This window comes from Coregonus lavaretus (genome assembly GCF_964263955.1).
Source record: "Coregonus lavaretus genome assembly, chromosome: 4".
Classification (NCBI taxonomy): Eukaryota; Metazoa; Chordata; class Actinopteri; order Salmoniformes; family Salmonidae; genus Coregonus; species Coregonus lavaretus.
In genome coordinates this window covers 71,985,548-72,013,406 of record NC_139991.1, presented here as the reverse complement: position 1 = coordinate 72,013,406, position 27,859 = coordinate 71,985,548, and the positions used below count along the sequence as shown (strand labels likewise).

Below are 27,859 nucleotides of genomic sequence, written 5' to 3'. Positions count from 1 at the left end.
TGTGTTAGTTAAATGTTGCAGTTACAGTTTCATGTTGCTGTGTTAGTTAAATGTTACAGTTACAGTTTCATGTTGCTGTGTTAGTTAAATGTTACAGTTACAGTTTCATGTTGCTGTGTTAGTTAAATGTTGCAGTTACAGTTTCATGTTGCTGTGTTAGTTAAATGTTGCAGTTAGTTTCATGTTGCTGTGTTAGTTAAATGTTGCAGTTACAGTTTCATGTTGCTGTGTTAGTTAAATGTTACAGTTACAGTTTCATGTTGCTGTGTTAGTTAAATGTTGCAGTTAGTTTCATGTTGCTGTGTTAGTTAAATGTTGCAGTTAGTTTCATGTTGCTGTGTTAGTTAAATGTTGCAGTTACAGTTTCATGTTGCTGTGTTAGTTAAATGTTGCAGTTAGTTTCATGTTGCTGTGTTAGTTAAATGTTGCAGTTACAGTTTCATGTTGCTGTGTTAGTTAAATGTTACAGTTACAGTTTCATGTTGCTGTGTTAGTTAAATGTTACAGTTACAGTTTCATGTTGCTGTGTTAGTTAAATGTTGCAGTTTCATGTTGCTGTGTTAGTTAAATGTTGCAGTTAGTTTCATGTTGCTGTGTTAGTTAAATGTTGCAGTTAGTTTCATGTTGCTGTGTTAGTTAAATGTTACAGTTACAGTTTCATGTTGCTGTGTTAGTTACATGTTGCAGTTACAGTTTCATGTTGCTGTGTTAGTTAAATGTTGCAGTTAGTTTCATGTTGCTGTGTTAGTTAAATGTTACAGTTTCAGTTTCATGTTGCTGTGTTAGTTAAATGTTACAGTTTCAGTTTCATGTTGCTGTGTTAGTTAAATGTTACAGTTACAGTTTCATGTTGCTGTGTTAGTTAAATGTTGCAGTTACAGTTTCATGTTGCTGTGTTAGTTAAATGTTACAGTTACAGTTTCATGTTGCTGTGTTAGTTAAATGTTGCAGTTAGTTTCATGTTGCTGTGTTAGTTAAATGTTACAGTTTCATGTTGCTGTGTTAGTTAAATGTTGCAGTTAGTTTCATGTTGCTGTGTTAGTTAAATGTTGCAGTTAGTTTCATGTTGCTGTGTTAGTTAAATGTTACAGTTACAGTTTCATGTTGCTGTGTTAGTTACATGTTGCAGTTACAGTTTCATGTTGCTGTGTTAGTTAAATGTTGCAGTTAGTTTCATGTTGCTGTGTTAGTTAAATGTTACAGTTTCAGTTTCATGTTGCTGTGTTAGTTAAATGTTACAGTTTCAGTTTCATGTTGCTGTGTTAGTTAAATGTTACAGTTACAGTTTCATGTTGCTGTGTTAGTTAAATGTTGCAGTTACAGTTTCATGTTGCTGTGTTAGTTAAATGTTACAGTTACAGTTTCATGTTGCTGTGTTAGTTAAATGTTACAGTTTCATGTTGCTGTGTTAGTTAAATGTTGCAGTTAGTTTCATGTTGCTGTGTTAGTTAAATGTTACAGTTTCATGTTGCTGTGTTAGTTAAATGTTACAGTTACAGTTTCATGTTGCTGTGTTAGTTAAATGTTGCAGTTAGTTTCATGTTGCTGTGTTAGTTAAATGTTACAGTTACAGTTTCATGTTGCTGTATTAGTTAAATGTTGCAGTTACAGTTTCATGTTGCTGTGTTAGTTAAATGTTACAGTTACAGTTTCATGTTGCTGTGTTAGTTAAATGTTACAGTTACAGTTTCATGTTGCTGTGTTAGTTAAATGTTACAGTTACAGTTTCATGTTGCTGTGTTAGTTAAATGTTACAGTTTCATGTTGCTGTGTTAGTTAAATGTTGCAGTTAGTTTCATGTTGCTGTGTTAGTTAAATGTTGCAGTTAGTTTCATGTTGCTGTGCTACAGTTTCTTTAGAAGGCTTTAGATTAGAGGTCATACTTTAAATCCTACAATTGATAGAACTACCACCAATGTAAGTAGCTGATAGTAGTAGTTTGATAGAACTACCACCAAATAGTGCTTTCAGAAAGTATCCACACCCCTTGACTTTTTCCACATTTTGTTGCGATATAAGATGGATTGAATTGCCTTTTTCTTCTACACAAAATACTCTGTAATGTCAAAGTGGAAGAACAATTTTAACATTTGTAAAGAAATTAATGAAAAAACCCCACCTGGATTGTACAATATTTGCACGTTATTCTTTTTTTAATTCTTCAAGCTCTGTCAAGTTGGTTGTTGATCATTGCTAGACAGGCATTCCAAGCCATTGATTTTCAAACCGATTTAAATCAAAACTGCAACTATGCCACTCAGGAACATTCAATGTCGTCTTGGTAAGCAACTCAGTTTATTAGGTACACCCATCTAGTACCGGGTCGGACACCCCTTTGCCTCCAGAACAGCCTGAATTCTTCGGGGCATGGATACAAGGTTTTGGAAATGTTCCACAGGGATGTTGGTCCATGCTGACGCAATGGCATCACGCAGTTGCTGTAGATTGGACGGCGATACATTCCTGCTGCGAACAGCCCGTTCCATCTCATCCCAAATATGCTCTATGCGCAGGCCACTCAAGTAAACTGAACTCGCTGTGATGTTCCAGGCAATGTTTTTCCACTCTTCCATTGTCCAGTGTTGGTGATCGCATGCCCACTGGAGCCGCTTCTTGTTTTTAGCTAATAGGAGTGGAACCCGGTGTGGTCGTCTGCTGCAATAGCCCATCCGTGACAAGGATCGACAAGTTGTGCGTTCCAAGATGCCGTTCTGCACACCACTGTTGTACTGTGCTGTTATTTATCTGTTTGTGGCCCGCCTGTTAGCTTGCACAGTTCTTGCCCTCCTCCTTTGACCTCTCTCATCAACGAGCAGTTTCCGCCCACAGGACTGCCGCTGACTGGATGTTTTTTGTTTGTCACACCATTCTCTGTAAACCCTAGACACTGTCATGCGTAAAAAGCCCAGGAGGACGGCCGTTTCTGAAATACCGGCGCACCTGGCACCAACGATCATACCACGCTCAAAGACGCCTAGGTCACTTGTTTTGCCCATTCTAACGTTCAATTGAACAGTAACTGAATGCCTTGATGCCCGTCTGCCACAAACATAACACTTTGTATTCAGGACATAAAGTTAATTACTTTGCCACATTTTCTGCAGTTTTACTGCCTTATTGCAAACAGGATGGATTTTTGGAATATTTGTATTCTGTACAGGCTTCCTTTTTTTCACTGTCATTTAGGTTAGTATTGTGGAGTAACTACAATGTTGTTGATCCATCCTCAGTTTTCTCCTATCACAACCATTAAACTCTGTAACTGTTTTAAAGTTTGGCCTCATGGTGAAATCCCTGAGCGGTTTCCTTCCTCTCCGTCAACTGAGTTAGGAAAGACGCCTGTATCTTTGTAGTGACCGGGTGTTTTATTTTTTACCAGGTAAGTTGACTGAGAAAAACATTCTCATTTACAGCAACGACCTGGGGAATAGTTACAGGGGAGAGGATGAAAGAGCCAATTGGAAGCTGGGGATGATTAGGTGGCCATGATGGTATGAGGGCCAGATTGGGAATTTAGCCAGGACACCGGAGTTAACACCCCTACTCTTACGTTAAGTGCCATGAGATCTTTAGTGACCACAGAGAGTCAAGACACCCGTTTAACGTCTCATCCGAAAGACGGTACCCTACACAGGGCAATGTCCCCAATCACTGCCCTGGGGCATTGGGATATTTATTTAGACCAGAGGAAAGAGTGCCACTTACTGGCCCTCCAACAGCACTTCCAGCAGCATCTGGTCTCCCATCCAAGGACCGACCAGGACCAACCCTGCTTAGCTTCAGAGGCAAGCCATTGATACACCATCCAAACTGTAATAAATAACATCACCATGCTCAAAAGGGATATTCAATGTCTGCTTTTTTGCGAGGTATTGGAAAACCTCCCTGGTCTTTGTGGTTGAATCTGTCTGAAATTCACTGCTCGACTGAGGGAATTTACAGATAATTGTATGTGTACAGAGATGAGGTAGTCATTCAAAAATCATGTTAAACACTATTATTGCACACAGAGTAAGTCCATGCAATTTATGTGAACTTATTTAGGGGTTGAATACTTTTTTATGAATTAGTACAAATGTCAAAAAACATAATTCCACTGACATTATGGGTATTGTGTGTAGGGCAGTGACACAAAATCTTAATTTAATAAAAAATGTAATCAGGCTGTAACACAACAAAATGTGGTATAAGTCAAGGGGTGTGAATACTTTCTGAAGGCACTGTATAAGTAGGTGACAGTAGTAGTTTCGCTTAAAATCGTCATTGCAAGTTTACTATAAAATACAGTAGATGGCTAGATAACATACTGGATGTTGGTTGAATAAAAACTGCTGTACATATTGTACATTACTTGTTTGTTTATGTTGGTTTGCCCTCAGGAATTGCTTGTAAATAATAATAGAACATAATAATTCTCAGTACATTCCTTTAAATCGAAATTAGGTTAAAGGCCCAGTGTAGTAGAAATATGTGATTTCCCTGAACAAAAATATATAAAAGCAACATGTAAAGTGTTGGTCCCATGTTTCATGAGCTGAAATTAAAGATCCCCGAAATGATCCATACGCACAAAAAGCTTATTTCTCCCAAGTTTTGGCCACAAATGTGTTTACATCCCTGTTATTGAGCATTTCTCCTTTGCCCAGATAGTCCATCCACCTGACAAGTGTGGCATATCAAGAAGCTGATTAAACAGCATGATCATTACACAGGTGCACCTTGTGCTGGGGGCAATAAACGGTCACTCTAAAATGTGCAGTTTTTGTCACACAACACAATGCCACAGATGTCAAGTTTTGAGGGAGTGTGCAATTGGCATGCTTACTGCAGGAATGTCCACCAGAGCTGTTGCCAGATAATTTAATGTTAATTTCTCTACAAGTCGTTTTAGAGAATTTGGCAGTACATCCAACCAGCCTCACACCCGCAGACCACGTGTAACTACCCCAGCCCAGGACCTCCACATTCAGCTTTTTCACTTGCGGGATCGTCTGTGACCAGCCACCGGACAGCTGATGAAACTGTGGGTTTGCACAACCGAAGAATTCCTGCACAAACTGTCAGAAACCATCTCAGGGAAGCTCATCTGCGTGCTTGTCGTCCTCACCAGGTGACCTGACTGCAGTTTGGCGTCGTGTCAACGTTGTGAACAGAGTGCCCCATGGTGGTGGTTGGGTTATGGTATGCACAGGCATAAGCTACAGACAACTAACACAATTGCATTTTATCGATGGCAATTTGAATGCACAGAGATACCGTGACGAGATCCTGAGGCCCATTGTCGCACCATTCATCCGCCGCCAATCACCTCACGTTTCAGCATGATAATGCACGGCCTCATGTCGCAAGGATCTGTACACAATTCCTGGAAGCTGAAAATGTCTCAGTTCTTCCTGCATACTCACCAGACATGTCACCCATTGAGCATGTTTGGGATGCTCTGGATAGACATGTACGACAGCGTGTTCCAGTTCCCGCCAATACCCAGAAACATCCCACAGCCATTGAAGAAGAGGAGTGGGACAACATTCCACAATCAACAGCCTGATCAACTCAATGCGAAGGAGACGTCGCGCTGCATGAGGCAAATGTTGGTCACATCAGACACTGACTGGTTTTCTGATCCATGCCCCTCCTTTTTCTTTTAAGGTATCTGTGACCAACAGATGCAGATCTGTATTCCCAGTCATGTGAAATCCATAGATTAGGGCCTAATGAATTTATTTCAATTGACTGATTTCCTTATATGAACTGTAACCCAGTCAAATCTTTGAAATTGTTGCATATTGCATTTATATTTCTGTTCAGTGTATATTTACACACTATGAGGTTGAAATTGTGAAAATGATGATAGTGCCCTTTTAGTGTAAAGAGCTGTATGAAAACACAGACAGAAATTTCAGCCTGTTTTGGTGGGATGGAGTTTCGGCCTTCCATGGTGGCATCACCATGCGGTAAATTAGTTAATAGACCAATAAGGAAGAGAGTTTCAAACCTCTCTGCCAATAACAGCAAATGTTCAGTTTTCCCCTCCCCCACTCAGACCACTCCCAGACAGTCCAAGCAAAATTCTTGCTTAAGAAATTGCCCTTGCTAAGAAGCTATTTTTCTTTTTGACCATTTTAATTGAAAACAATCACAGTAAGGCACTTAATTGTTACCCAGAAATGATTTGATATTGGGATAAAAACAGCTGCATTGGACCTTTAAGTAGCTACCCTGTTAGAGCATGCAAAGCACTGTTCCATCAGAATGAAATATACAGAGCCTTTGGAAAGTAGTCAGACCCCTTGACTTTTTCCACATTTTGTTACGTTACAGCCTCATTCTAAAATGAATTAAATATTATTTTTTCTTCAGAAATCTACACACAATACCCCATAATGACAAAGCGAAAACAGGTTTTTAGAAATATTTGCAAATGTATTAAATATAAAAAACAGAAATACCTTATTTACATAAGTATTCAGACACTTTGCTATGAGACTCAAAATTGAGCTCAGGTGCATCCTGTTTCCATTGATCCTCCTTGAGATGTTTATAGAACTTGATTAGAGACCACCTGTGGTAAATGCAATTGATTGGACATGATTTGGAAAGGCACACACCTGTCTATATAAGGTCCCACAGTTGACAGTGCATGTCAGAGTAAAAACCAAGCCATGAGGTCGAAGGAATTGTCTGTAGAGCTCTGAGACAGGATTGTGTCGAGGCACAGATCTGGGGAAGGGTACAAAACATTTCTGCAGCATTGAAGGTCCCCAAGAACACAGTGGCCTCCATCATTCTTAAATTGAAGAAGTTTGGAACCACCAAGACTCTTCGTAGAGCTGGCCGCCCGACCAAACTGAGCAATCGGGGGAGAAGGGCCTTGGTCAGGGAGGTGACCAATAACCCAATGGTCACTCTGACAGAGCTCTAGAGTTCCTCTGTGGAGATGGGAGAACCTCCCAGAAGGACAACCATCTCTGCAGCACTCCACCAATCAGGCCTTTATGGTAGAGTGGCCATACGGAAGCCACTCCTCAGTAAAAGGCACGACAGCCAGCTTGGAGTTTGCCAAAAGGCACCTAAAGACTCTCAGACCATGAGAAACAAGATTCTCTGGTCCGATGAAACCAAGATTGAACTCTTTGGTCTGAATGCCAAGCGTCATGTCTATAGGAAACCTGGCACCATCCCTACGGTGAAGCATGGTGTTGTAGGATCGAGGCAAAGATGAACGCAGCAAAGTACAGAGAGATCCTTGATGAAAACCTGCTCCAGAGCACTCAGGACCTCAGAATGGGGCGAAGGTTCACCTTCCAACAGGTCAACGACCTTAAGCACACAGCCAAGACAACGCAGGAGTGGCTTCAGGACAAGCTCTGGATGTCCTTGAGTGGCCCAGCCAGAGCCCGGACTTGAACCCGATCGAACACCTCTGGAGAGATCTGAAAATAGCTGTGCAGCAAAACTCCCCATCCAACCTGACAGAGCTTAAGAGGATCTGCAGAGGAGCATCATACCCAAGAAGACTCGAGGCTGTAATCGCTGCCATAGGTGCTTCAACAAAGTACTGTGTAAAGGGTCTGAATACTTGTAAATGTGATATTTCGCTTTGTCATTATGGGGTATTGTGTGTAGATTGATGAGGGGGAAAAAAACGATTGAATCCATTTTAGAATAAGGCTTAACATAACAAAATGTGGAAAAAGTCAATGGGTCTGAATACTTTCCGAATGCACTGTATACTTCCAGCCAGGTAACAGGTTTCCTCACTACCGAAAACGTTGTGAAATGCCACAATATGAACTACAATGCATATGATGTTCTTGCACCCGTGTGTGTGTATGTGTGTGTGTGTGTGTACATATTTGGTACACACACATTTGGTGGAGGGGCAGTTGTCCGCTACAGAAAAAGGCCTTGTCTCTTTATTGCATAGCTGTTAAATCGGTTGCCAAGTTATCCACAGAGACAAATTTAACCACTTAGGTTCATATATTCCATAGAATTCAGTCCAACACATCTCTACAAAATAGACTGTGTATGCTTTATATACCTATTCTGATATGCAGATAAAGAATTAAGATGAAATGCACTCAATTGCAATTCTGATTATCTAGTGAAACTATGCATAATGCATAATGTAATTCATGCGAAATTTACAAATGTCATTGCCAGGAAAATGTTAACAATGGAAACATGTTTGTACCAAGGCATCAGGTAAATTAGCCAAAGTACTTGTTAGATCTCTTTTGCAAAGTATGGGTGGCATAAGTCATGTGACGCAATGTAAACAATAACATCAATGAGTTCAATCTCAATGACTGGAAACAATAACATCAATGAGTTAAATCTAAAAGACTGGAAACATGAACAACATCAATGAGTTAAATCTCAAAGACTGGAAACATGAACAACATCAATGAGTTCAATCTCAAAGACTGGAAACAATAACATCAATGAGTTCAATCTCAAAGACTGGAAACATTAACAACATTACATTTTACATTTTAGTCATTTAGTAGACGCTCTTATCCAGAGCGACTTACAGTTAGTGAGTGCATACATTATTTTATTTTTTATTTTTTTCATACTGGCCCCCCGTGGGAATCAAACCCACAACCCTGGCGTTGCAAACGCCATACTCTACCAACTGAGCTACATCCCTGCCGGCCATTCCCTCCCCTACCCTGGACGACGCTGGGCCAATTGTGCACCGCCCCATGGGTCTCCCGGTCGCGGCTGGCTACAACAGAGCCTGGATTCGAACCAGGATATCTAGTGGCACAGCTAGCACTGCGATGCAGTGCCTTAGACCACTGCGCCACTCGGAACATCAATGAGTTCAATCTCAAAGACTGGAAACATATTAATAACATCAATGAGTTCAATCTCGAAGACCTAAACTCTACACTTTGTTATGAAACAATCAGTATGTCCTGAATATGAATATCATGAAAGGGTATTTCTACTCCCATGCTGTAGACAGCAAGACAAGGATTATACCATCGAACACACTGACTAGGAAAATACTAGGATAGGCCTGATCACCGACAACGATGAGACAGCCTAAAGGGAGGTCAGAGACCTGGCTGTGTGGTGCCAGGATAACAACCTCTCCCTCAACGTGATCAACACAAAGGAGATTATTGTGGACGACAGGAAAAAGAGGACCGAGCACGCCCCCATTCTCATCGACAGGGCTGTAGTGGAGTAGGTTGAGAGCTTCAAGTTCCTTGGTGTCCACATCACCAACAAACTAACATGGTCCAAGAACACCAAGACAGTCGTGAAGAGGGCACGACAAAGCCTATTCCTCAGATCCTCAAAAGGTTCTACAGCTGCACCATCGAGAGCATCCTGACTGGTATGGCAACTGTTCGGCCTCCGACCGCAAGGCACTACAGAGGGTAGTGCGTACGGCCCAGTACATCACTGGGGCCAAGCTTCCTGCCATCCAGTACCTCTATACCAGGCGGTGTCAGAGGAAGGCCCTAAAAATTGTCAAAGACTCCAGTCACCCTAGTCATAGACTGTTCTCTGTGCTACTGCATGGCAAGCGGTACCGGAGCGCCAAGTCTAGGTCCAAAAGGCTTCTTAACAGCTTCTGCCCCGAAGCCATAAGACTCCTGAACAGCTAATCAAATGGCTACCCAGACTATTTGCATTGTCCCCACCCCCCACTTATCTATTTTTTACTTAACACTTATTTTTCTTAAAACTGCATTGATGGTTAAGGGCTTGTAAGTAAGCATTTCACTCTAAGGTCTACACCTGTTGTATTTGGCGCATGTGACAAATAAAATTCCACAAATATCTCAGTGCAGAGGGGAAACTCTTCATGCTGCGAAAATGTATTGTTTATATTAGAGTACACGTGACGTATCCGAGCGCCACCGGCAATTTCCAAGCAAAGGCCCTGCAAATAAATTTCACAGGTCACCTGCTGCACACCCAGCAGCAGATACCATGTCAAGGAGCATGTGGCTGCACTGGTCAGGCCATCCAGCCCAACTCGAAACACAACAGGGAGTCATCAATAAGAACAGCAGACGAGGCAGAGGGTGTGTCCCAAATGGCACCCTATTCCCTTTATAGTGCACTACTTTTGACCAGGGTCCATTTAGCTACAGAGAGAATAGGGTGCCATTTAGTGCGCACTATAAAGACAGGGCATTAAATCCCATTTCATTTGTGCTCGGCGCACCCCTGACGCTAAGAACATCCGATCAGTAATTTAATGCTGTGTTTTTCTGTACTATAAATGTAGCCCGGGTCTTTGATCAAGCTTTAAAAAAAGTTTCCCTGTCTCTATAAAACACTATATTGACTGGCTTTTCCTTTTAAGGTTTTATTGATAAGGTTTATTACAAATGCGTAGGGTGTCGGGGGAGAGGCCTGATCTGCACTTTTCTGTTACTTGACAGCATCAGCGCTTCGGCCTCAGACCAGCCACTGTATGACTAATGTAAAGGAATTGCTGACACCGCACTCTGATCCAAAGAGGGCAGGCTGTCTAGAATGACCTCAAAAGGGGGTTCACTTTAGCCACAGCAGCCAATGGAAATCTATAGTGTGGGTACAGGATGGCATCTTAGATTCAGTCAAGTCTATTTTGGTCAGCATGAGTTCTGGGATAGCACCGTGGCCACAAGTGAAGTGGATTCCTTTTTTTCCTATATTGTGTTTCCAAGAAGAGGCTGGAATTTATTTTTGTTACCCTCATCAAATGCATAATTTACTACAAACAAACATGCTCAAATACGGTGGACGGTTGACATTAATAATAAACCATGTGTACAGTACATAATCAATTCTGTTACAGCTTGATTGAGAGGACTTTGTTTAGTTTAGCATAGCTAGACATTGCATAGTTGAGCAAATTAGAGGTCATAATGACTGCAGTGGTACTGGCCAGTGCAGGGATACACATGCAGTCGTGGCTTACTGCAAGAATCACTATGAACTGTAATTATCTTTTATCCAGTCAAAATGTAAATCAAAAGAGAACCACTATAATCTGGAAATGGTAAATGATCAGATCTCCTCTGAGCCTCGAGAGTTTTTAAATGGTCAGGTCTCAAACTTTAAAAAGAGCCTCTGCCCCCAGAACAGGAAATCAGCATTTGATAGTCTTACAACTGCTACAGTTCTCTTCCCACCAGGATAAAAAACGATCTGTGACAAATAATCCCACAAATCTTCCCAGTTAATCTCTATAGAAAGTAGTCTGCAGACACACTAATCTGAACCAGGATTAAACGTCCACATGGATGTAAAAACCCTGTATTTACTAATCTCTTAACCTTAAATGTAATTATTGAAGGTTTGTACGTGATTTGAATGAATGACACAAATACCTTAGCTCAGCGACAAACCGAAGGATCTCTCAGTGTGATAAAAGAGGTCCCAGATTAAGAGTTATCTAACCAATGACACTCATGTTAATGAGTTGTGTGTTTTACGAAATACTAATAATTTTCTTCTTGTCAACTTGGCACAGTTACATTAGATACTTATTATCTATCACTACGGGTACTAATATAAGAAGATACAACTCATTATGAAATGAGATTTGGAGTCATGGAGTAATCACACTTCCCAATGATTTCCTCTAAACTACTGTACATTCAGTTGTACCTTTATTACAAAAAGTTTTAGAATATATATATATATATATATATATATTTTTACATTAATTATTCTGCTATGTCACATTGTTAAGTTGGGCAACAACACCTTATTTGCCATTTTGTTGTAAAGAAAAGAAGAAAAACAAATATTTGGTCAGTAAGAATAAAATGTGTTGGTCACTGGTCAGTTATGAAAAAAGTCCTTTGTTCTTTTTGGTTTTCTTTGCACAGGCCAAAGAACTGGAGCCTCTTGGTAGTTCGGCCCAGTCTGGTAGTTTCCTCTTCGCCGGCTGGCTGACATTCTGTGGAGAGATGAACATGCATCAACAACAATGAGTCCACTCTTGGTTGATAGTTATTAGCTCCACTGAAAACTACCCCAGTGTTTCCCAACTCTGGTCCTGCCCCAAGTGTTTCCCAACTCCGGTCCTCCAGTAACCCCAAAGGGCACACATTTTTGTTGTAGCCCCGGACAAAAACACCTGATTCGACTTGTCCAGGGCTTGATGATTAGTTGACAAGTAGAATCAGGTGTGCTTTTCTGGGGGCCACAACAAAAATATGTACTGTTGGGGATACTGGAGGACCGGAGTTGGGAAACACAGGTCTACCCGGTGGGCACAAGATTTGGCACATGACATCTTAATTACATAATCCTCTGGTGGTAAACTGGTTTTCTGGTTGAGACATCATATAACCAGATTACAACCAACTGGTCTCTATTACAATCAGGTAAAGACGTCTTTGAAGACATCGTGGAAAACATGTCACATTTTCGTGGTTGTAAAGACGTCTTTTTCATGTTGCTAAAAAGACGTCAATCAAACATTCTTATCTAACCAGTATACAACCTGACGCCATTGCAGCCAGTTTTGCCTGCTGGGTACGCCCTTTCAAGTTATCATCGTTGATCTACTCAATATGAACTTCACACTTGTTCTGGCAATGTTCTGGTACGGAGAGCTTCACCAGCTGTCATGTACAATATGGAAAGGTACTTCAGGGAGAAAACCCACACCAAGGTTAAAATGGAAAGGTACTTCAGGGAGAAACCTGCTCCAAGGTTATTACTGAGATCATGTAGGAGAAGGCTCTGGTGGTTCTTTGTTAAATTGAGCGTTTGTCTGCAGAATTGGTCCCAGTTGTTGCATCAAATTCACAGTTCTTTAGTCAAATTAAATCACATTCCCTTTCTTTCACTCCGGTTCTTTCCACCTGAATTGAGTTTTATTGGTGATAAATGGATGGATGGATGCAACAAACTTTCTCTTCATCTTGATTTTATATTTCCATAGAATAAATAATAATAATAATAATAATAATAATAATAATATGCCATTTAGCAGACGCTTTTTACCTCCCCCAGCTTTTATTATTTGTTGTAAGAAATGTGTTAAAGTAACTACTAATGTGCGTATTTAACACCCATTAAAAGTAACATATTAACAAAAACAGAAAAATATTATTTATAACCTTTATAAGAACACATAATTTTATGGTGAGGCTTGTGATGTCTCCTCCGGAAGCTAGACAACAGAGATTAGAAGGAGGAGCTCTGGTGAATAAACCACACTGGATTAGCAGTCCGACCTACAGTACGTGACCTATTGGTCGGGTAAATAGAGACGCCATGCAGCCGATAACATTGCTCTTACTGAAAAGCTTAGGGGTCTTCAGTGACTCTCCATCTCCTCAAGTCAGAGATACAAAAATGCTTAGAAGCCCACAATGACTTAAGCTTAAATCGAGGTTGAGGAATGCACACAAACCTCAGACAATAAATCCCCCATCTGTTACACCTCTGATAAATACTAGAAGTATGACGAGTTCTAGACACAAAGCTGACGTATTAGTGACCTGGTCCTGTGATTGAAAACCAAAACACATAAAAGGAACAAGCTGGTGTCAGAAATAAATCTCTTGAAAACGACATTGACCGCACAGCATGATCAAAATGGGATCTGGACTTTAATCTATTTGACGTGCATGTTATAATGAAGTATAGGAAATATGTACCAGCACAAATTTGTAACGTCCAAATGTGCCGAAAGACAATACTCCATGGCTAGACTGCTACAATCGGTTGGACCTGGCGACTAAACTGGACTTCCAAGATCCTCCTTTGGCCTAGAGTGTCCGCAGTCCACTGCATGTCTATGTGAGTCTCATGCGTGCAGCTGCATCAATACAAGACACCCAAGCGCGCTATCCAACATCGGATTACCATCCATCACAATTCCTCTTAAGCAATTTATCTGACCCCTCTAAATGTAATTTCCTTGAGGAGAGTGTTTTTTTTTTTTTGGTCTCTCAATCTCGTTGGTGCTAAATCTTTAGTGACCTCACTGCCGCTGCTCAGTGAAGGGGAGAACGGATCTGGCTGTTGATCTATTTAGAGGGAGCTCTAAAGCACATATTGATCCACAGGTTACCATGACTAGGAGGCACAGTGGAGTGTGTGGAGAGGGTGGAACAAATAAAGCTTTCAGGTACATATTCACATCAACAGTGAATGATTATTGAGGATATTTCTTAACCCAACGAGTCCCACCGCGAAGCCGGCGCCATTTGAACTTCTAACCCCTTTTAAACATTGTGTTTGTGAGACAAGGGCGGATCCCGAAGGGGGCCGGGTCTTTTTACAAAAACGTCTGTAGAATCTGAATGGTTTGAGCTACAAACTATTAAAAGCTATGTATGAAAAGCTGAGACTCTCACAAATACGCACGTTTTGCCATATGACGCTCACAACCTACAAAAGAGTAATTAAGGTAAGGGGTTCATATAACGGAAATCATATAATATAATACTGTAATAAGCTCACATAGTTGCTGTCTCAAACTCTCCACACAGTAGTCACTGACTAGTTGGATATTCATTTCCCACAGAGCAAACCATTTCTGTACTTACAGCCCACTTTAAATTCATTTATCAGGTTTTTGCTTTGGCAGACAATTTTTTTTATTGACATTTGTCAATAAAACTCATGAATGCAACTGTTTATGTCAAATTGTTTTGTTTTACTTGTGGTCCTAGTTGCCCTGAAAAGAAAAGGGTAAAACACTTCATTGTGAGACTAAATATAAGGGCTGGACATGCAGATAAACGAAAGTCAGATAAATGAAAAGGCCATTTTTGCTGGGGTCTCGGGACTGATGGGGTTAAAGGAGGTCAAAGGGCGTTCAAGATGCTCACGCTGAGCGCTGACCCCAGGTCAGAGGTTAAATGTAAGCCAGTTCCAGACTAAGCCAGGGCGCGCTCATCTCGTTAGATGGGAGACACCGCGTTCCCATCGATCCTCCCGTGTGGGATTAGCGAGAGCCAAGGGTCACAACCTCGGGAGAACGTCACAAATAAACAAAGCCATTTGTGGCGAATAACAATTAACTCTGCATTAACCAAGGGTCTGTCTGTTCATCTGACTGGGGCGGGTGGGCATCCTCCTGTGGGCTCATCCGGCGCAGATCTGTTATTGTTTTGGATTTATGGTGAATTCCTGCATGTCAGGGCACAATATCATCACCCGTGTCATCAGGGAGATCTCTTAAGTTGCACGCAATCGTCGGTATTAAACGGCGCTCAAACACAATCTGCTCTATTGCGCTGTGAAAACCACAACTGGAGGATGGCAGGGGTCTAATAAGATGAACCCGTGGCGACCATCTTATCACTACAAGTGTGTCAGGGTATTTCTAGTCCCACTGCCATCCGGACACCAGAATGACTACAAACAACCAGTTAGTGGATGCATACTGGATCATTTCAGTGGGTCAATGACACTACTTAACTTTCTATTGAGGACGTTTAGCTACGGGAGTGGGTGAGATAGAATTGAGCTTGATGGAAGGTATTACCAATTATGCTAATAAGTTCAGCTCCATCCAATTATATGTGGAAATGAGGACCTTAGCGTGGACACCTTGGGAAGAGAGATCAACAGCTGAACGAGCGCACTGACGTTGATCTAGAGAGCTCCACAGACTGGAAGAACAGACTGGAAGCTGTTAATTGCACATCTTGCACTTAGTGGAGTTTTCCCAGGGTTTTAAAAATACTTACTGGGTAGTTTTCTTTAATGCAGGGAAAGGGATTTTTGGGAGCCAATTATTAAGTTGATTGAAGCCGGATGCTGATGAAAGCAGATATTTAACCAAGGGCATCCCCCCTCCTCCGCCTTATTGATAATCAAATTCACAGCTAGTGTCTTATCAAGTGATCCATTAAGAAAAGAAGAATATGGATTCATTGCCTTGGTTCAAATGGAAGAAATAGCTTTTATATCATCATGTACCCCACACATTGACACTTGTTATATTTGTGAATCAAATGTGTCTATTTTGCAAAAAGAATAGGTCTGGTACATCGTTTCATATCCTGAGTGAAATCCACTTTTCAAGGCTGAGAAAAACACACAACAGAAAATCAGTGACTTGTACCTGAGGTGGGGAGTCACTGAAGAGTTCCTGTGTGTCCTCATCCAGGGGCTCCTGGTTCCAGGAGGCCAGCTTCACTGCACTGGTCTGGGGGACAGCCTTGGCGGCTGCAGTAAGAGGCTGACGGGCAGTGACATACTCTGGGATGGGACCCACTTCCTACCAGGGAGAGAGAAGACAATGCACCATATTTAGTGGGAGACACATTGACTGACATTGTCATATGCTGCAATTCACCCAATGTTAGTCCACAAATGCAGTTCGGTTTCAGCAGAGGTGTATTGGTGTAAAAAGTACAGGCTAGTTTTAAATCAGTTTGTCTTTGTTAGCTGAACATTACCTCTGGCATTGGGAGATCCCTGAACAGGACATCCTCTTCCATACTCATCTCCATCTCGTCTGGGAGTTGGACTGCAGACCAACCATCTGGTTGGGGTGGGGATAGCTTGACTGGGGCTGGCTGGGCTGGGGCTTTTTCAGTCCTCACTGGCTTGTGGACGGAAGCTTTTTTCACCGGTTTGTCCTGGAAGAAACACACAAAAAGTGTCAATTAGTGCTAATGAATGATGTCACATATCCTGACTTAAGAGCTGGATTCCAGTAGGAGCTAGTATTTATACCTACAACGAAATCCTACCCAAACTGACAGTTAAATATGACTATGAGCCACTAACATGGACTCAACAGCAACGAGGGCGATTACTCCCATGTAGAAGTGGGCCAGTTGTGTGAAAAACCTCCCGAGCTGCTTTCACATCTGGAGAGGGGAGTGGGTCTGGGCTAGGACATGGGGCTGGACTGGGACATGGGGCTGGGGCCAGGCTGGGTCATGAAGCTGGGCTGGGATGGGACATGGGGCTGGGGCCAGTCTGGGACATGAAGCTGGGCTGGGACATGGCGCTGGGCTGGGACATGGAGCTGGGCTGGGACATGAAGCTGGGCTGGGACATGGACATGGAGCTGGGCTGGGACGGGCAGTGACATACTCTGGGATGGGACCCACTTCCTACCAGGGAGAGAGAAGACAATGCACCATATTTAGTGGGAGACACATTGACTGACATTGTCATATGCTGCAATTCACCCAATGTTAGTCCACAAATACAGTTCGGTTTCAGCAGAGGTGTATTGGTGTAAAAAGTACATGCTAGTTTTAAATCAGTTTGTCTTTGTTAGCTGAACATTACCTCTGGCATTGGGAGATCCCTGAACAGGACATCCTCTTCCATACTCATCTCCATCTTGTCTGGGAGTTGGACTGCAGACCAACCATCTGGTTGGGGTGGGGATAGCTTGACTGGGGCTGGCTGGGCTGGGGCTTTTTCAGTCCTCACTGGCTTGTGGACGGAAGCTTTTTTCACCGGTTTGTCCTGGAAGAAACACACAAAAAGTGTCAATTAGTGCTAATGAATGATGTCACATATCCTGACTTAAGAGCTGGATTCCAGTAGGAGCTAGTATTTATAACTACAACGAAATCCTACCCAAACTGACAGTTAAATATGACTATGAGCCACTAACATGGACTCAACAGCAACGAGGGCGATTACTCCCATGTAGAAGTGGGCCAGTTGTGTGAAAAACCTCCCGAGCTGCTTTCACATCTGGAGAGGGGAGTGGGTCTGGGCTAGGACATGGGGCTGGACTGGGACATGGGGCTGGGGCCAGGCTGGGTCATGAAGCTGGGCTGGGATGGGACATGGGGCTGGGGCCAGTCTGGGACATGAAGCTGGGCTGGGACATGGGGCTGGGCTGGGACATGGGGCTGGGAGTGGGGCCAGGCTGGGACATGAAACTGGGCTGGGACATGGGGCTGGGAGTGGGGCCAGGCTGGGTCATGAAGCTGGGCTGGGACATGGAGCTGGGCTGGGACATGGAGCTGGGCTGGGACATGGGGCTGGGCTGGGACATGGGGCTGGGCTGGGACATGAAGCTGGGCTGGGACATGGAGCTGGGCTGGGACATGGAGCTGGGCTGGGACATGGAGCTGGGCTGGGACATGGAGCTGGGCTGGGACATGGAGCTGGGCTGGGACATGAAGCTGGGCTGGGACATGAAGCTGGGCTGGGACATGAAGCTGGGCTGGGACATGGGGCTGGGCTGGGACATGGGGCTGGGCTGGGACATGGGGCTGGGGCCGCGGGCTGGGAGTGGGGCCAGGCTGGGACATGAAACTGGGCTGGGACATGGGGCTGGGAGTGGGGCCAGGCTGGGTCATGAAGCTGGGCTGGGACATGGGGCCGGGCTTGTCGTGCTGCATCAGCCTTTAAGGAAATAGGTCCCCTGTAGTAATCAGTCTGAGAGGAAGGCACCAGATGTCAGCCTGGCCTTTAAAGCCTGCCCCATTAATGGGGACAAGAGCAGCCTGAGAGATTGGGCTCTGCACTGACAAGAGTGGCCAGAGAGGGGGAGAGAGGGGGAGAGATAGAGGGAGAGAGATAGGGGGACAGAGGTGGAGAGATAGATGGAGAGGGGGAGAGAGAGGGACAGAGGGGGAGAGATAGAGGGACAGAGGGGGAGAGATAGGGGGAGAGATAGAGGGACAGAGGGGGAGAGATAGAGGGAGAGATAGGGGGGGAGAGGGTCAGAGATAAAGGGACAGAGGGGGAGAGGGACAGAGGGGGAGAGATAGAGGGACAGAGGGGGAGAGATAGAGGGAGAGATAGGGGGGGAGAGGGTCAGAGATAAAGGGACAGAGGGGGAGAGGGACAGAGGGGGAGAGATAGAGGGACAGAGGGGGAGAGAGATAGAGGGAGAGAGATAGATAGAGGGAGAGAGGGGAGAAGGGCAGAGATAGAGGGACAGAGGGGGAGAGATAGAGGGACAGAGGGGGAGAGAGATAGAGATAGAGGGAGAGAGGGGAGAAGGGCAGAGATAGAGGGACAGAGGGATAGAGATAGAGGGAGAGTGGGGAAGAGAGATAGAGGGACAGAGGGGGAGAGAGATAGATGGGGAGAGATAGAGGGACAGAGGGGGAGAGATAGAGGGACAGAGGGGGAGAGATAGAGGGACAGAGGGGGAGAGATAGAGGGACAGAGGGGGAGAGAGATAGAGGTAGAGAGATAGAGGGAGAGAGGGGGAGAGGGGCAGAGATAAAGGGACAGAGGGGGAGAGAGATAGAGGGAGAGAGATAGAGGGAGAGGGACAGAAGGGGAGAGAGATAGAGGGACAGAGGGGGAGAGAGATAGAGGGAGAGAGGGGGAGAGATAGAGTGACAGAGGGGGAGAGATAGAGGGACAGAGGGGGAGAGCGATAGAGGGAGAGAGGGGGAGAGATAGAGGGACAGAGGGGGAGTGAGATAGATGGGGAGGGCAGAGAAGGAGAGGGGGATGGGGATGGGAGGAAAGAGAGCAAGAGAGCGCGTGTACAGGGAGAGAGGGAGTGTGTAGAGGGAGAGAGAGAGTGTGTAGCGGGAGAGAGTGTGTAGCGGGAGAGAGAGAGATAGTGGGTAGAGAGAGGGAGAGCGAAAGAGAGAGAGTGAGAGATAAAGTGACGGTAGTGCATGCATGACTTTACGGCCGGAGATGTCATTATTCCTTCACCTTGAGGGAGCTGTTCTCCAGCACACAGAGATTAACCGTGACACGTGCATTTGAAAGGCATACATTAGCTGACAAGGCTTTGTCCCATGTGCAATCTTTGAATATAAAACTAAATAAATCCATTACAACTGCTGACGTTTACATTTCAAGATCGACGCACGTGCCATCTCATATTGAATGAATGACTATCAATGACTCACTGCTGATCAATGCTAAGTCTGTCTCCCAAATGGCACCCTATTCCCTATATAGGCCACTACTTTTATGGGCTCTGGTCAAAAGTAGTGCCCTATTATAGGGTGCCATTTGGGACGCTGCCTTACTATTGACTGCGTCTAACATGGTGAAGCTGAATTAGGTTACAAGCAATGCCATTAAGGACGGATGCGTCCATAAATGAAAGGATCCCCATCTGATAATACAAGGGATAGCAAGGTGCCTTCAGAAAGTATTCACACCCCTTGACTTATTCCACATGTTGTTGTGTTCCAGCCTGAATTCAAAATGGATGAAATGTACTTGTTCTCTCACCCATCTACACACAATACCCCCCATTAATACAAAATGAAAACATGTTTTTAGAAACTTTTGCAAATTGATTGAAAATGAAATACAGAAATATCTCATTTACATAAGTATTCACACCCCTGAGTGAATACATGTTAGAATCACCTTTGGCAGCGATTACAGCTGTGAGGCTTTCTGGGTAAGTCTCTAAGAGCTTTGCACACCTGATTGGCAATATTTTCACATGATTCTTAAAAAAATTATTCAAGCTCTGTCAAGTTGGTTGTTGATCATTGCTAGACAGCCATTTTCAAGTCTTGCCATAGATTTTCAAGCCGATTTTAAGTCAAGAAAATGTAACTAGGCCACTCAGGCTGATTCAACGTCGTCTTGGTAAGCAACTCCAGTGTATATTTGTCCTTGTGTTTTAGGTTATTGTCCTGCTGAAAGGTGAATTTGTCTCCCAGTGTCTGGTGGAAAACAGACTGAACCAGGTTTTCCTCTAGGATTTTCCCTGTGCTTAGCTCTATTCTGTTTCTTTTTATCCTTAAAAACTCCCTAGTCCTTGCTGATGACAAGCATACCCATAACATGATGCAGCCGCCATTATACTTTAAAATATGAAAAGTGGTACTCTGTGATATGTTGTGTTGGATTTTCCCCAAACATATGGCTTTGTATTCAGGACAAAGTTCATTTCTTTCCCACATTTTTTTGCAGTTTTTTACTTTAGTGCCCGACTGAAAACAGGATGCATGTTTTGAAATATTTGTATTCTGTACAGGCTTCCTTCTTTTCACTCCGTCATTTAGGTTAGTATTGTGGAATAACTACAATGTTGTTGATCTACCCCAGAGTTTAATGGCTGTGATAAGAGTAAACTAACTATTTTAAAGCCACCATTCCTTCCTCTCCGGCAACTGAGTTAGGAAGGACGCCTGTATCTTTGTAGTGACGGTGTATTCAAAGTGTAATGAATTACTTCACCATGCTCAAAGGGATATTCAATGTCAACTTTCTGGTTTAATCTGTGTTTGAAATTCCCTGCTCGACTGAGGGACCTTACAGATAATTGTATGTTTACAGAGATGAGGTAGTCATTAACAAATAATGTTAAACAGTATTATTGCACACAGAGTGAGTTCATGAAACTTATTATGTGCCTTGTGAAGCAAATATTTACTCCTGAATTTATTTAGGCTTTCTGTAACAAAGGGGTTGAATACTTTTTGACTCAAGACATTTCAGCTTTTCATTTTTAATTCATGGTCGAGTGGGCACGGTAAGATTTGATAAACTACCTGACATTCAAATCAGTGAAGCAGTGCATTTCAAATCAGTAAGTAGGCTCACTGCTGACGTCTAGGGGAGAGAGACCCTCGTGAGGTTTCCACCTGTTATACAGTAATGGAAACCCCAATGGAGGGGAAATAAACAAGGGAATACAGTCGTGTACAAGAGGAAAAGGAGACCACATGGAGGTTTGACGCTTGGTAATTTACATGAATGCATGGAGGTTTGACACATGGTGATTTACATGAATGCATGGAGGTTTGACGCTTGGTGATTTACATGAATGCATGGAGGTTTGACGCATGGTGATTTACATGAATGCATGGAGGTTTGACGCTTGGTAATTTACATGAATGCATGGAGGTTTGACACATGGTGATTTACATGAATGCATGGAGGTTTGACGCTTGGTAATTTACATGAATGCATGGAGGTTTGACACATGGTGATTTACATGAATGCATGGAGGTTTGACGCATGGTGTGATTTACATGAATGCATGGAGGTTTGACGCTTGGTAATTTACATGAATGCATGGAGGTTTGACGCTTGGTAATTTACATGAATGCATGGCGGTTTGACGCATGGTGATTTACATGAATGCATGGGGGTTTGACACATGGTGAATTACATGAATGCATGGGGGTTTGACGCTTAATGATTTACATGAATGCATGGAGGTTTGACGCTTAATGATTTACATGAATGCATGGAGGTTTGATGCTTGGTAATTTACATGAATGCATGGAGGTTTGACGCATGGTGATTTACATGAATGCATGGAGGTTTGACGCATGGTGAATTACATGAATGCATGGGGGTTTGACGCTTAATGATTTACATGAATGCATGGAGGTTTGACGCTTAATGATTTACATGAATGCATGGAGGTTTGACGCATGGTGATTTACATGAATGCATGAAGGTTTGACGCATGGTGATTTACATGAATGCATGGAGGTTTGACGCTTGGTAATTTACATGAATGCATGGAGGTTCGACACATGCCGATTTACATGAATGCATGGAGGTTTGACGCATGGCGATTTACACTAATGCATGGAGGTTTGACGCATGGCGATTTACACTAATGCATGGAGGTTTGACGCATGGCGATTTACACTAATGCATGGAGGTTTGACGCATGCCGATTTACATGAACGCATGGAGGTTTGACGCATGGCGATTCACATGAATGCATGGAGGTTTGACGCATGCCGATTTACATGAATGCATGGAGGTTTGACGCATGGCGATTCACATGACTGCATGGAGGTTTGACGCATGGCGATTTACATGACTGCATGGAGGTTTGACGCATGGCGATTTACATGAATGCATGGAGGTTTGACGCATGGTGATTTACATGAATGCATGGAGGTTTGACACATGGTGATTTACATGAATGCATGGAGGTTTGACGCATGGCGATTTACATGAATGCATGGAGGTTTGACGTATGGTGATTTACATGAATGCATGGGGGTTTGACGCATGGTGATTTACATGAATGCATAGAGGTTTGAAGCATGGTGATTTACATGAATGCATGGGGTTTTGAGGCTTGGTAATTTACATAAATGCATAATTGCATTGAGGAAAAAATATTTTCTCCCCTCTCATACATACAGTATATCCCATGCTCAACAAAGTAGCTACGTGATTCAAAGCAAAATTCTATTTAAAAAGTAAATGATCATCAGACGTATGCATGACTCACATTACTTATTCATCCCTCCAGAGATGTTTATACCCACCGCTTTAATTCCAGAGACGTTTACACCCATCCCTTTAACTCCAGAGATGTTTATACCCACATGCACATGCCCACTAATGCTAATAAAAAAGGGACACATTGATGGATGTTCTGGAGATAATTAAGGGAAAAAGCTCAAAATAAAAGCTATGAATCTAGAGACAGTCCAAGCGCAGTGGAAAAATGATGATTATAATGTGGTCTTCTGTATCTCAGTTGGTAGAGCATGGCGCTTGCAACGGTGGGTTCGATTCCCGGGACCACCCATACGTAAAATGTATGCAGTGTTGGGGATAGTTCAACTAGTAATTTAACTACATTTCTCAGTAGCTTGGTGGTAGTTTAACTCAATTCTAATCTTGGTAGTGTTTTCAGTAGCTTGGTGGTAGTTTAACTCAATTCTAATCTTGGTAGTGTTTTCAGTAGCTTGGTGGTAGTTTAACTCAATTCTAATCTTGGTAGTGTTTTCAGTAGCTTGGTGGTAGTTTAACTCAATTCTAATCTAGGTGGTGTTTTTAGTAGTTCATTACTTTGTTGCCATGTAATGATGTAGCTAACTACTGGAACTACACTCTACTCTTTTAGCTAAAATAAAAGATGGATGAAATAGACAAGAATTTCCTTTCTTTTTCGGTATCAGAGCTGCCTAATTCTCACCTGAAACATTGTTTTTGTGTTTAGTAGGCTAAATTACGCATTCTGTTAACATATGACCCCAAAGTGATTTGTTCTTGCAAACTGTCATCTATGACATTTCAGATTTAGATTTGATACTTTTTCACGAAGTAGTTTGGATGTGGTGAACTACTTTTTCAAAATAACTTTAGTTAAATAAACTATATTTATTAACGGTAGCTTTAGTGTAGCCTAACTTCTTCCAGTGTGAAGTAATTAGTAGCTTGTTTGCTAAACTATATTTTCAGAGTAGCTTCCCCAACACTGAATGTATGCATGCACGCATGACTAAGTCGCTTTGGACAAAAGTAGGGATGTGCATCTTACCCTTTCAAGACTATTCGATACGTATCTAGATACATGGCAGATATTATATAATATAAATCTTCTATAGACCTTTGGTTCTATCCAGGTCAGCTCAGGCTGCTGTAGGCTGGTGGAAACAGCAGGTGGCGCTGTGGGCATCCCCTCTCTCTGCAGCAACTCCACAGTCAACTGGATGAGGAAGGTGCTGATGTCGTCGGGGACTCTGGCTCGAATGGCCTTGATGTCACTGAGGTCTGGGGAGAGAGGAGGAGGGGTCAGTGGGGCAGTCTCTGGGGAGAGAGGAGGAGGAGGGGTCAGTGGGGTAGTCTCTGGGGAGAGAGGAGGAGGGGTCAGTGGGGCAGTCTCTGGGGAGAGAGGAGGAGGAGGGGTCAGTGGGGCAGTCTCTGGGGAGAGAGGAGGAGGGGTCAGTAGGGCAGTCTCTGGGGAGAGAGGAGGAGGGGTCAGTAGGGCAGTCTCTGGGGAGAGAGGAGGAGGAGGGGTCAGTGGGGCAGTCTCTGGGGAGAGAGGAGGAGGGTTTGTCAGTAGGGCAGTCTCTGGGGAGAGAGGAGGAGGGTTTGTCAGTAGGGCAGTCTCTGGGGAGAGAGGAGGAGGAGGGTTTGTCAGTGGGGCAGTCTCTGGGGAGAGAGGAGGAGGGTTTGTCAGTAGGGCAGTCTCTGGGGAGAGAGGAGGAGGGTTTGTCAGTGGGGCAGTCTCTGGGGAGAGAGGAGGAAGGTTTGTCAGTAGGGCAGTCTCTGGGGAGAGAGGAGGAGGGTTTGTCAGTAGGGCAGTCTCTGGGGAGAGAGGAGGAGGGTTTGTCAGTAGGGCAGTCTCTGGGGAGAGAGGAGGAGGGTTTGTCAGTAGGGCAGTCTCTGGGGAGAGAGGAGGAGGGTTTGTCAGTGGGGCAGTCTCTGGGGAGAGAGGAGGAAGGTTTGTCAGTAGGGCAGTCTCTGGGGAGAGAGGAGGAGGGTTTGTCAGTAGGGCAGTCTCTGGGGAGAGAGGAGGAGGGTTTGTCAGTAGGGCAGTCTCTGGGGAGAGAGGAGGAGGGTTTGTCAGTAGGGCAGTCTCTGGGGAGAGAGGAGGAGGGTTTGTCAGTAGGGCAGTCTCTGGGGAGAGAGGAGGAGGGTTTGTCAGTAGGGCAGTCTCTGGGGAGAGAGGAGGAGGGTTTGTCAGTAGGGCAGTCTCTGGGGAGAGAGGAGGAGGGTTTGTCAGTAGGGCAGTCTCTGGGGAGAGAGGAGGAGGGTTTGTCAGTAGGGCAGTCTCTGGGGAGAGAGGAGGAGGGTTTGTCAGTAGGGCAGTCTCTGGGGAGAGAGGAGGAGGGTTTGTCAGTAGGGCAGTCTCTGGGGAGAGAGGAGGAGGGTTTGTCAGTGGGGCAGTCTCTGGGGAGAGAGGAGGAGGAGGGGTCAGTAGGGCAGTCTCTGGGGAGAGAGGAGGAGGGTTTGTCAGTAGGGCAGTCTCTGGGGAGAGAGGAGGAGGGTTTGTCAGTGGGGCAGTCTCTGGGGAGAGAGGAGGAGGAGGGGTCAGTAGGGCAGTCTCTGGGGAGAGAGGAGGAGGGTTTGTCAGTAGGGCAGTCTCTGGGGAGAGAGGAGGAGGGTTTGTCAGTGTGGCCACCATAGCCCTGCGTTTACACAGGCAGCCCAATTCATACCGATCTAGAATCGGTTTCGCCTTTTAAATCATATTGAAAAAGAGGGGGAACCTGATCCAAGATCAGCACTGGGAAACCTGCTGGCCCTAAACCATGTCGGGACGTGGTTAAAAAAAGACAACTGATAAGATTGTTTATCTTGGTAAATTATGTTTACTGTAGCCTGGGTCAGTCTGTTTCTACTCCTTCACAAGGACAGCAATGGAGTTTGCAAGAGCACAAACAGATCTGGGACCAGGCTATAGAAGGAGACAACAGATCTGGGACCAGGCTGTGTTTAAAGCAGAGTTTTTCTTAACCTAGATGAGACTTCCGAGATCTAATCTAATTTGGAGCGATCCAGGAAGTGATATGTCCGTACCAGAGTTGACGGGGTGTGACTGGATGATGTGGGTGACGGTAGTTCGTATGGCGGTTGTTAGACCAGCTCTCTCTGTGTCCAGTGGGTGGTTTGCCCTGAAGGCTTGGATCAGCTGAGTCTCTAACACAGCAACGGGTAAACTGCGCACATCAGACACCTGCCTCTGAACACAACACACACATATCTTTAAGAACAAAACACACACATTATATGCCTATAGTGCTCAAAATGGACGGTGTCAGTTGAGGGACACAATAGGTGGAAACTGTGAGGTCAGGTCTGTGTACCTAACTCATACGTCAGGGTAAATAGTCCATTGTCCTCAATGTCCGGATTTATGCATGTTTGAGTTGTGCTGGTGTACGTATATCAAATTTTAATACAGCCCTAAATTGAAAATATTTATGTATTTTTTTACACCAAACCAAGCCGAGCCGTACTGCACTGGCCTGGTTACACATCCACCATAGTTGCAGAAACCGTAGGGGAAAGGATCATGTGGAAAGAAAATCTCCCAGCCAGCACAGTATGCTTCTGATTGGTACGGTAGTGTGAAATAAATAACACCGGACAGCCATTTCATGTAGACACGACTAAACAGGGCTCTCTAACCATGCTCTTGCTCTCCTCCTGGAAGAGCCTGTAGGTGATGGCAATACTGTTGGGTAGAGAGGAGGGCCTCCCGGTCACCGTCACCATACTGCTGTCTGGACCTGGGGCTGCAGCAAGAGTCCAGGGGTCCACCTGGACAACAGACAAGAGTTCAGCACATTGTTGAAAGTAGCATTGATGAACAACACCCGGTACAAATACCAGCCAATGTGTTGTTTACCATGCTGTTGGTAATAGGATCTGGGAAAACGCAGCAGAAATAATGACGCCAATTGTTATGATCATGGATTATGTAGGATTCATTTATGGTTTATGATAGTCGAATCATAGCCTATGCCAGTCTCAATTATGGGCATGCCTTACCTTCAGCTTGTGAAGCTCACAAAAACTTGCTATGGTTTTGAGGAGGGGTGCAAGCATGCTGGACTTTGCCTCAGAGACACCATCCACCTGCTTCAGACTGGACACAGTGCACGGCCTGCAAAACACCATGGTCATCATCAATTAGCAAACAGTATACTGAATTTGTTTACTATTTTCTATTGTTCAATGGTAACATTTTAGGATTAATACATTTAAAAAAGAGATTATTACTCACTAGTAGTTATTTTAATACAGAAGCATGTTAAATGATAATGACATATCGGTATGAACACAGATCTGGCCAAAGCACCAGGGAGGCCTGTGCTACCCTCCCAAGCAAAAGGGCAGTACCTGCTCATAGCTTGGAACTGAGGAAAATGGCTTTTATTTACCCTGGTTTCACAGTAACCTTATGCAGTTACTGCTAACATGACCCCCATTTTCTCCAAAACACAATTCAATAGAGGCAGGATACTTGTCCACATGATTAAGCAGGTATTTAATGTTGCAAAAATGACATTAACTCATTTTCGATCAAATGAGCAGTTACTGCCTTTTTGCTTGGTAGGACAGCATGGCTGTGACCTGTTTTGACCACCAGCTTTGTTTACCTGCAATCTACATGTCCCCCTAAATCTATCCCCTTTGTCTGCATTTTCTATCCCAGAGTTGATCACTTATAAGGTTCTATGGAAGAGGGAGTGGAGGGAATCGGGGGAGGGAGAACCGTAAATGGCGGATAAGT

At 43.9% G+C, this 27,859-nt stretch overlaps 1 protein-coding gene across 3 annotated transcripts in view; it reads right to left on the bottom strand.

Annotated features, from left to right (window-relative positions):
- Positions 1-7,901: 7,901 nt before the first annotated feature.
- wrn (WRN RecQ like helicase) overlaps positions 7,902-27,859 on the bottom strand; it is a 60,540-nt gene continuing 40,582 nt past the window's right edge. For all 3 annotated transcript variants that reach the window (XM_084160878.1, XM_084160879.1, XM_084160880.1), the window contains exons 30-37: positions 27,115-27,229; positions 26,752-26,883; positions 26,140-26,302; positions 24,224-24,387; positions 17,242-17,424; positions 16,395-16,577; positions 16,058-16,213; positions 7,902-11,923 (exon numbers count right to left, since the gene is read on the bottom strand). In XM_084160878.1, coding sequence (XP_084017004.1) covers positions 11,810-11,923; positions 16,058-16,213; positions 16,395-16,577; positions 17,242-17,424; positions 24,224-24,387; positions 26,140-26,302; positions 26,752-26,883; positions 27,115-27,229 — 1,210 coding nt within the window. In that variant the 3' untranslated portion in view covers positions 7,902-11,809. The remainder of the gene's footprint in view (positions 11,924-16,057; positions 16,214-16,394; positions 16,578-17,241; positions 17,425-24,223; positions 24,388-26,139; positions 26,303-26,751; positions 26,884-27,114; positions 27,230-27,859) is intronic.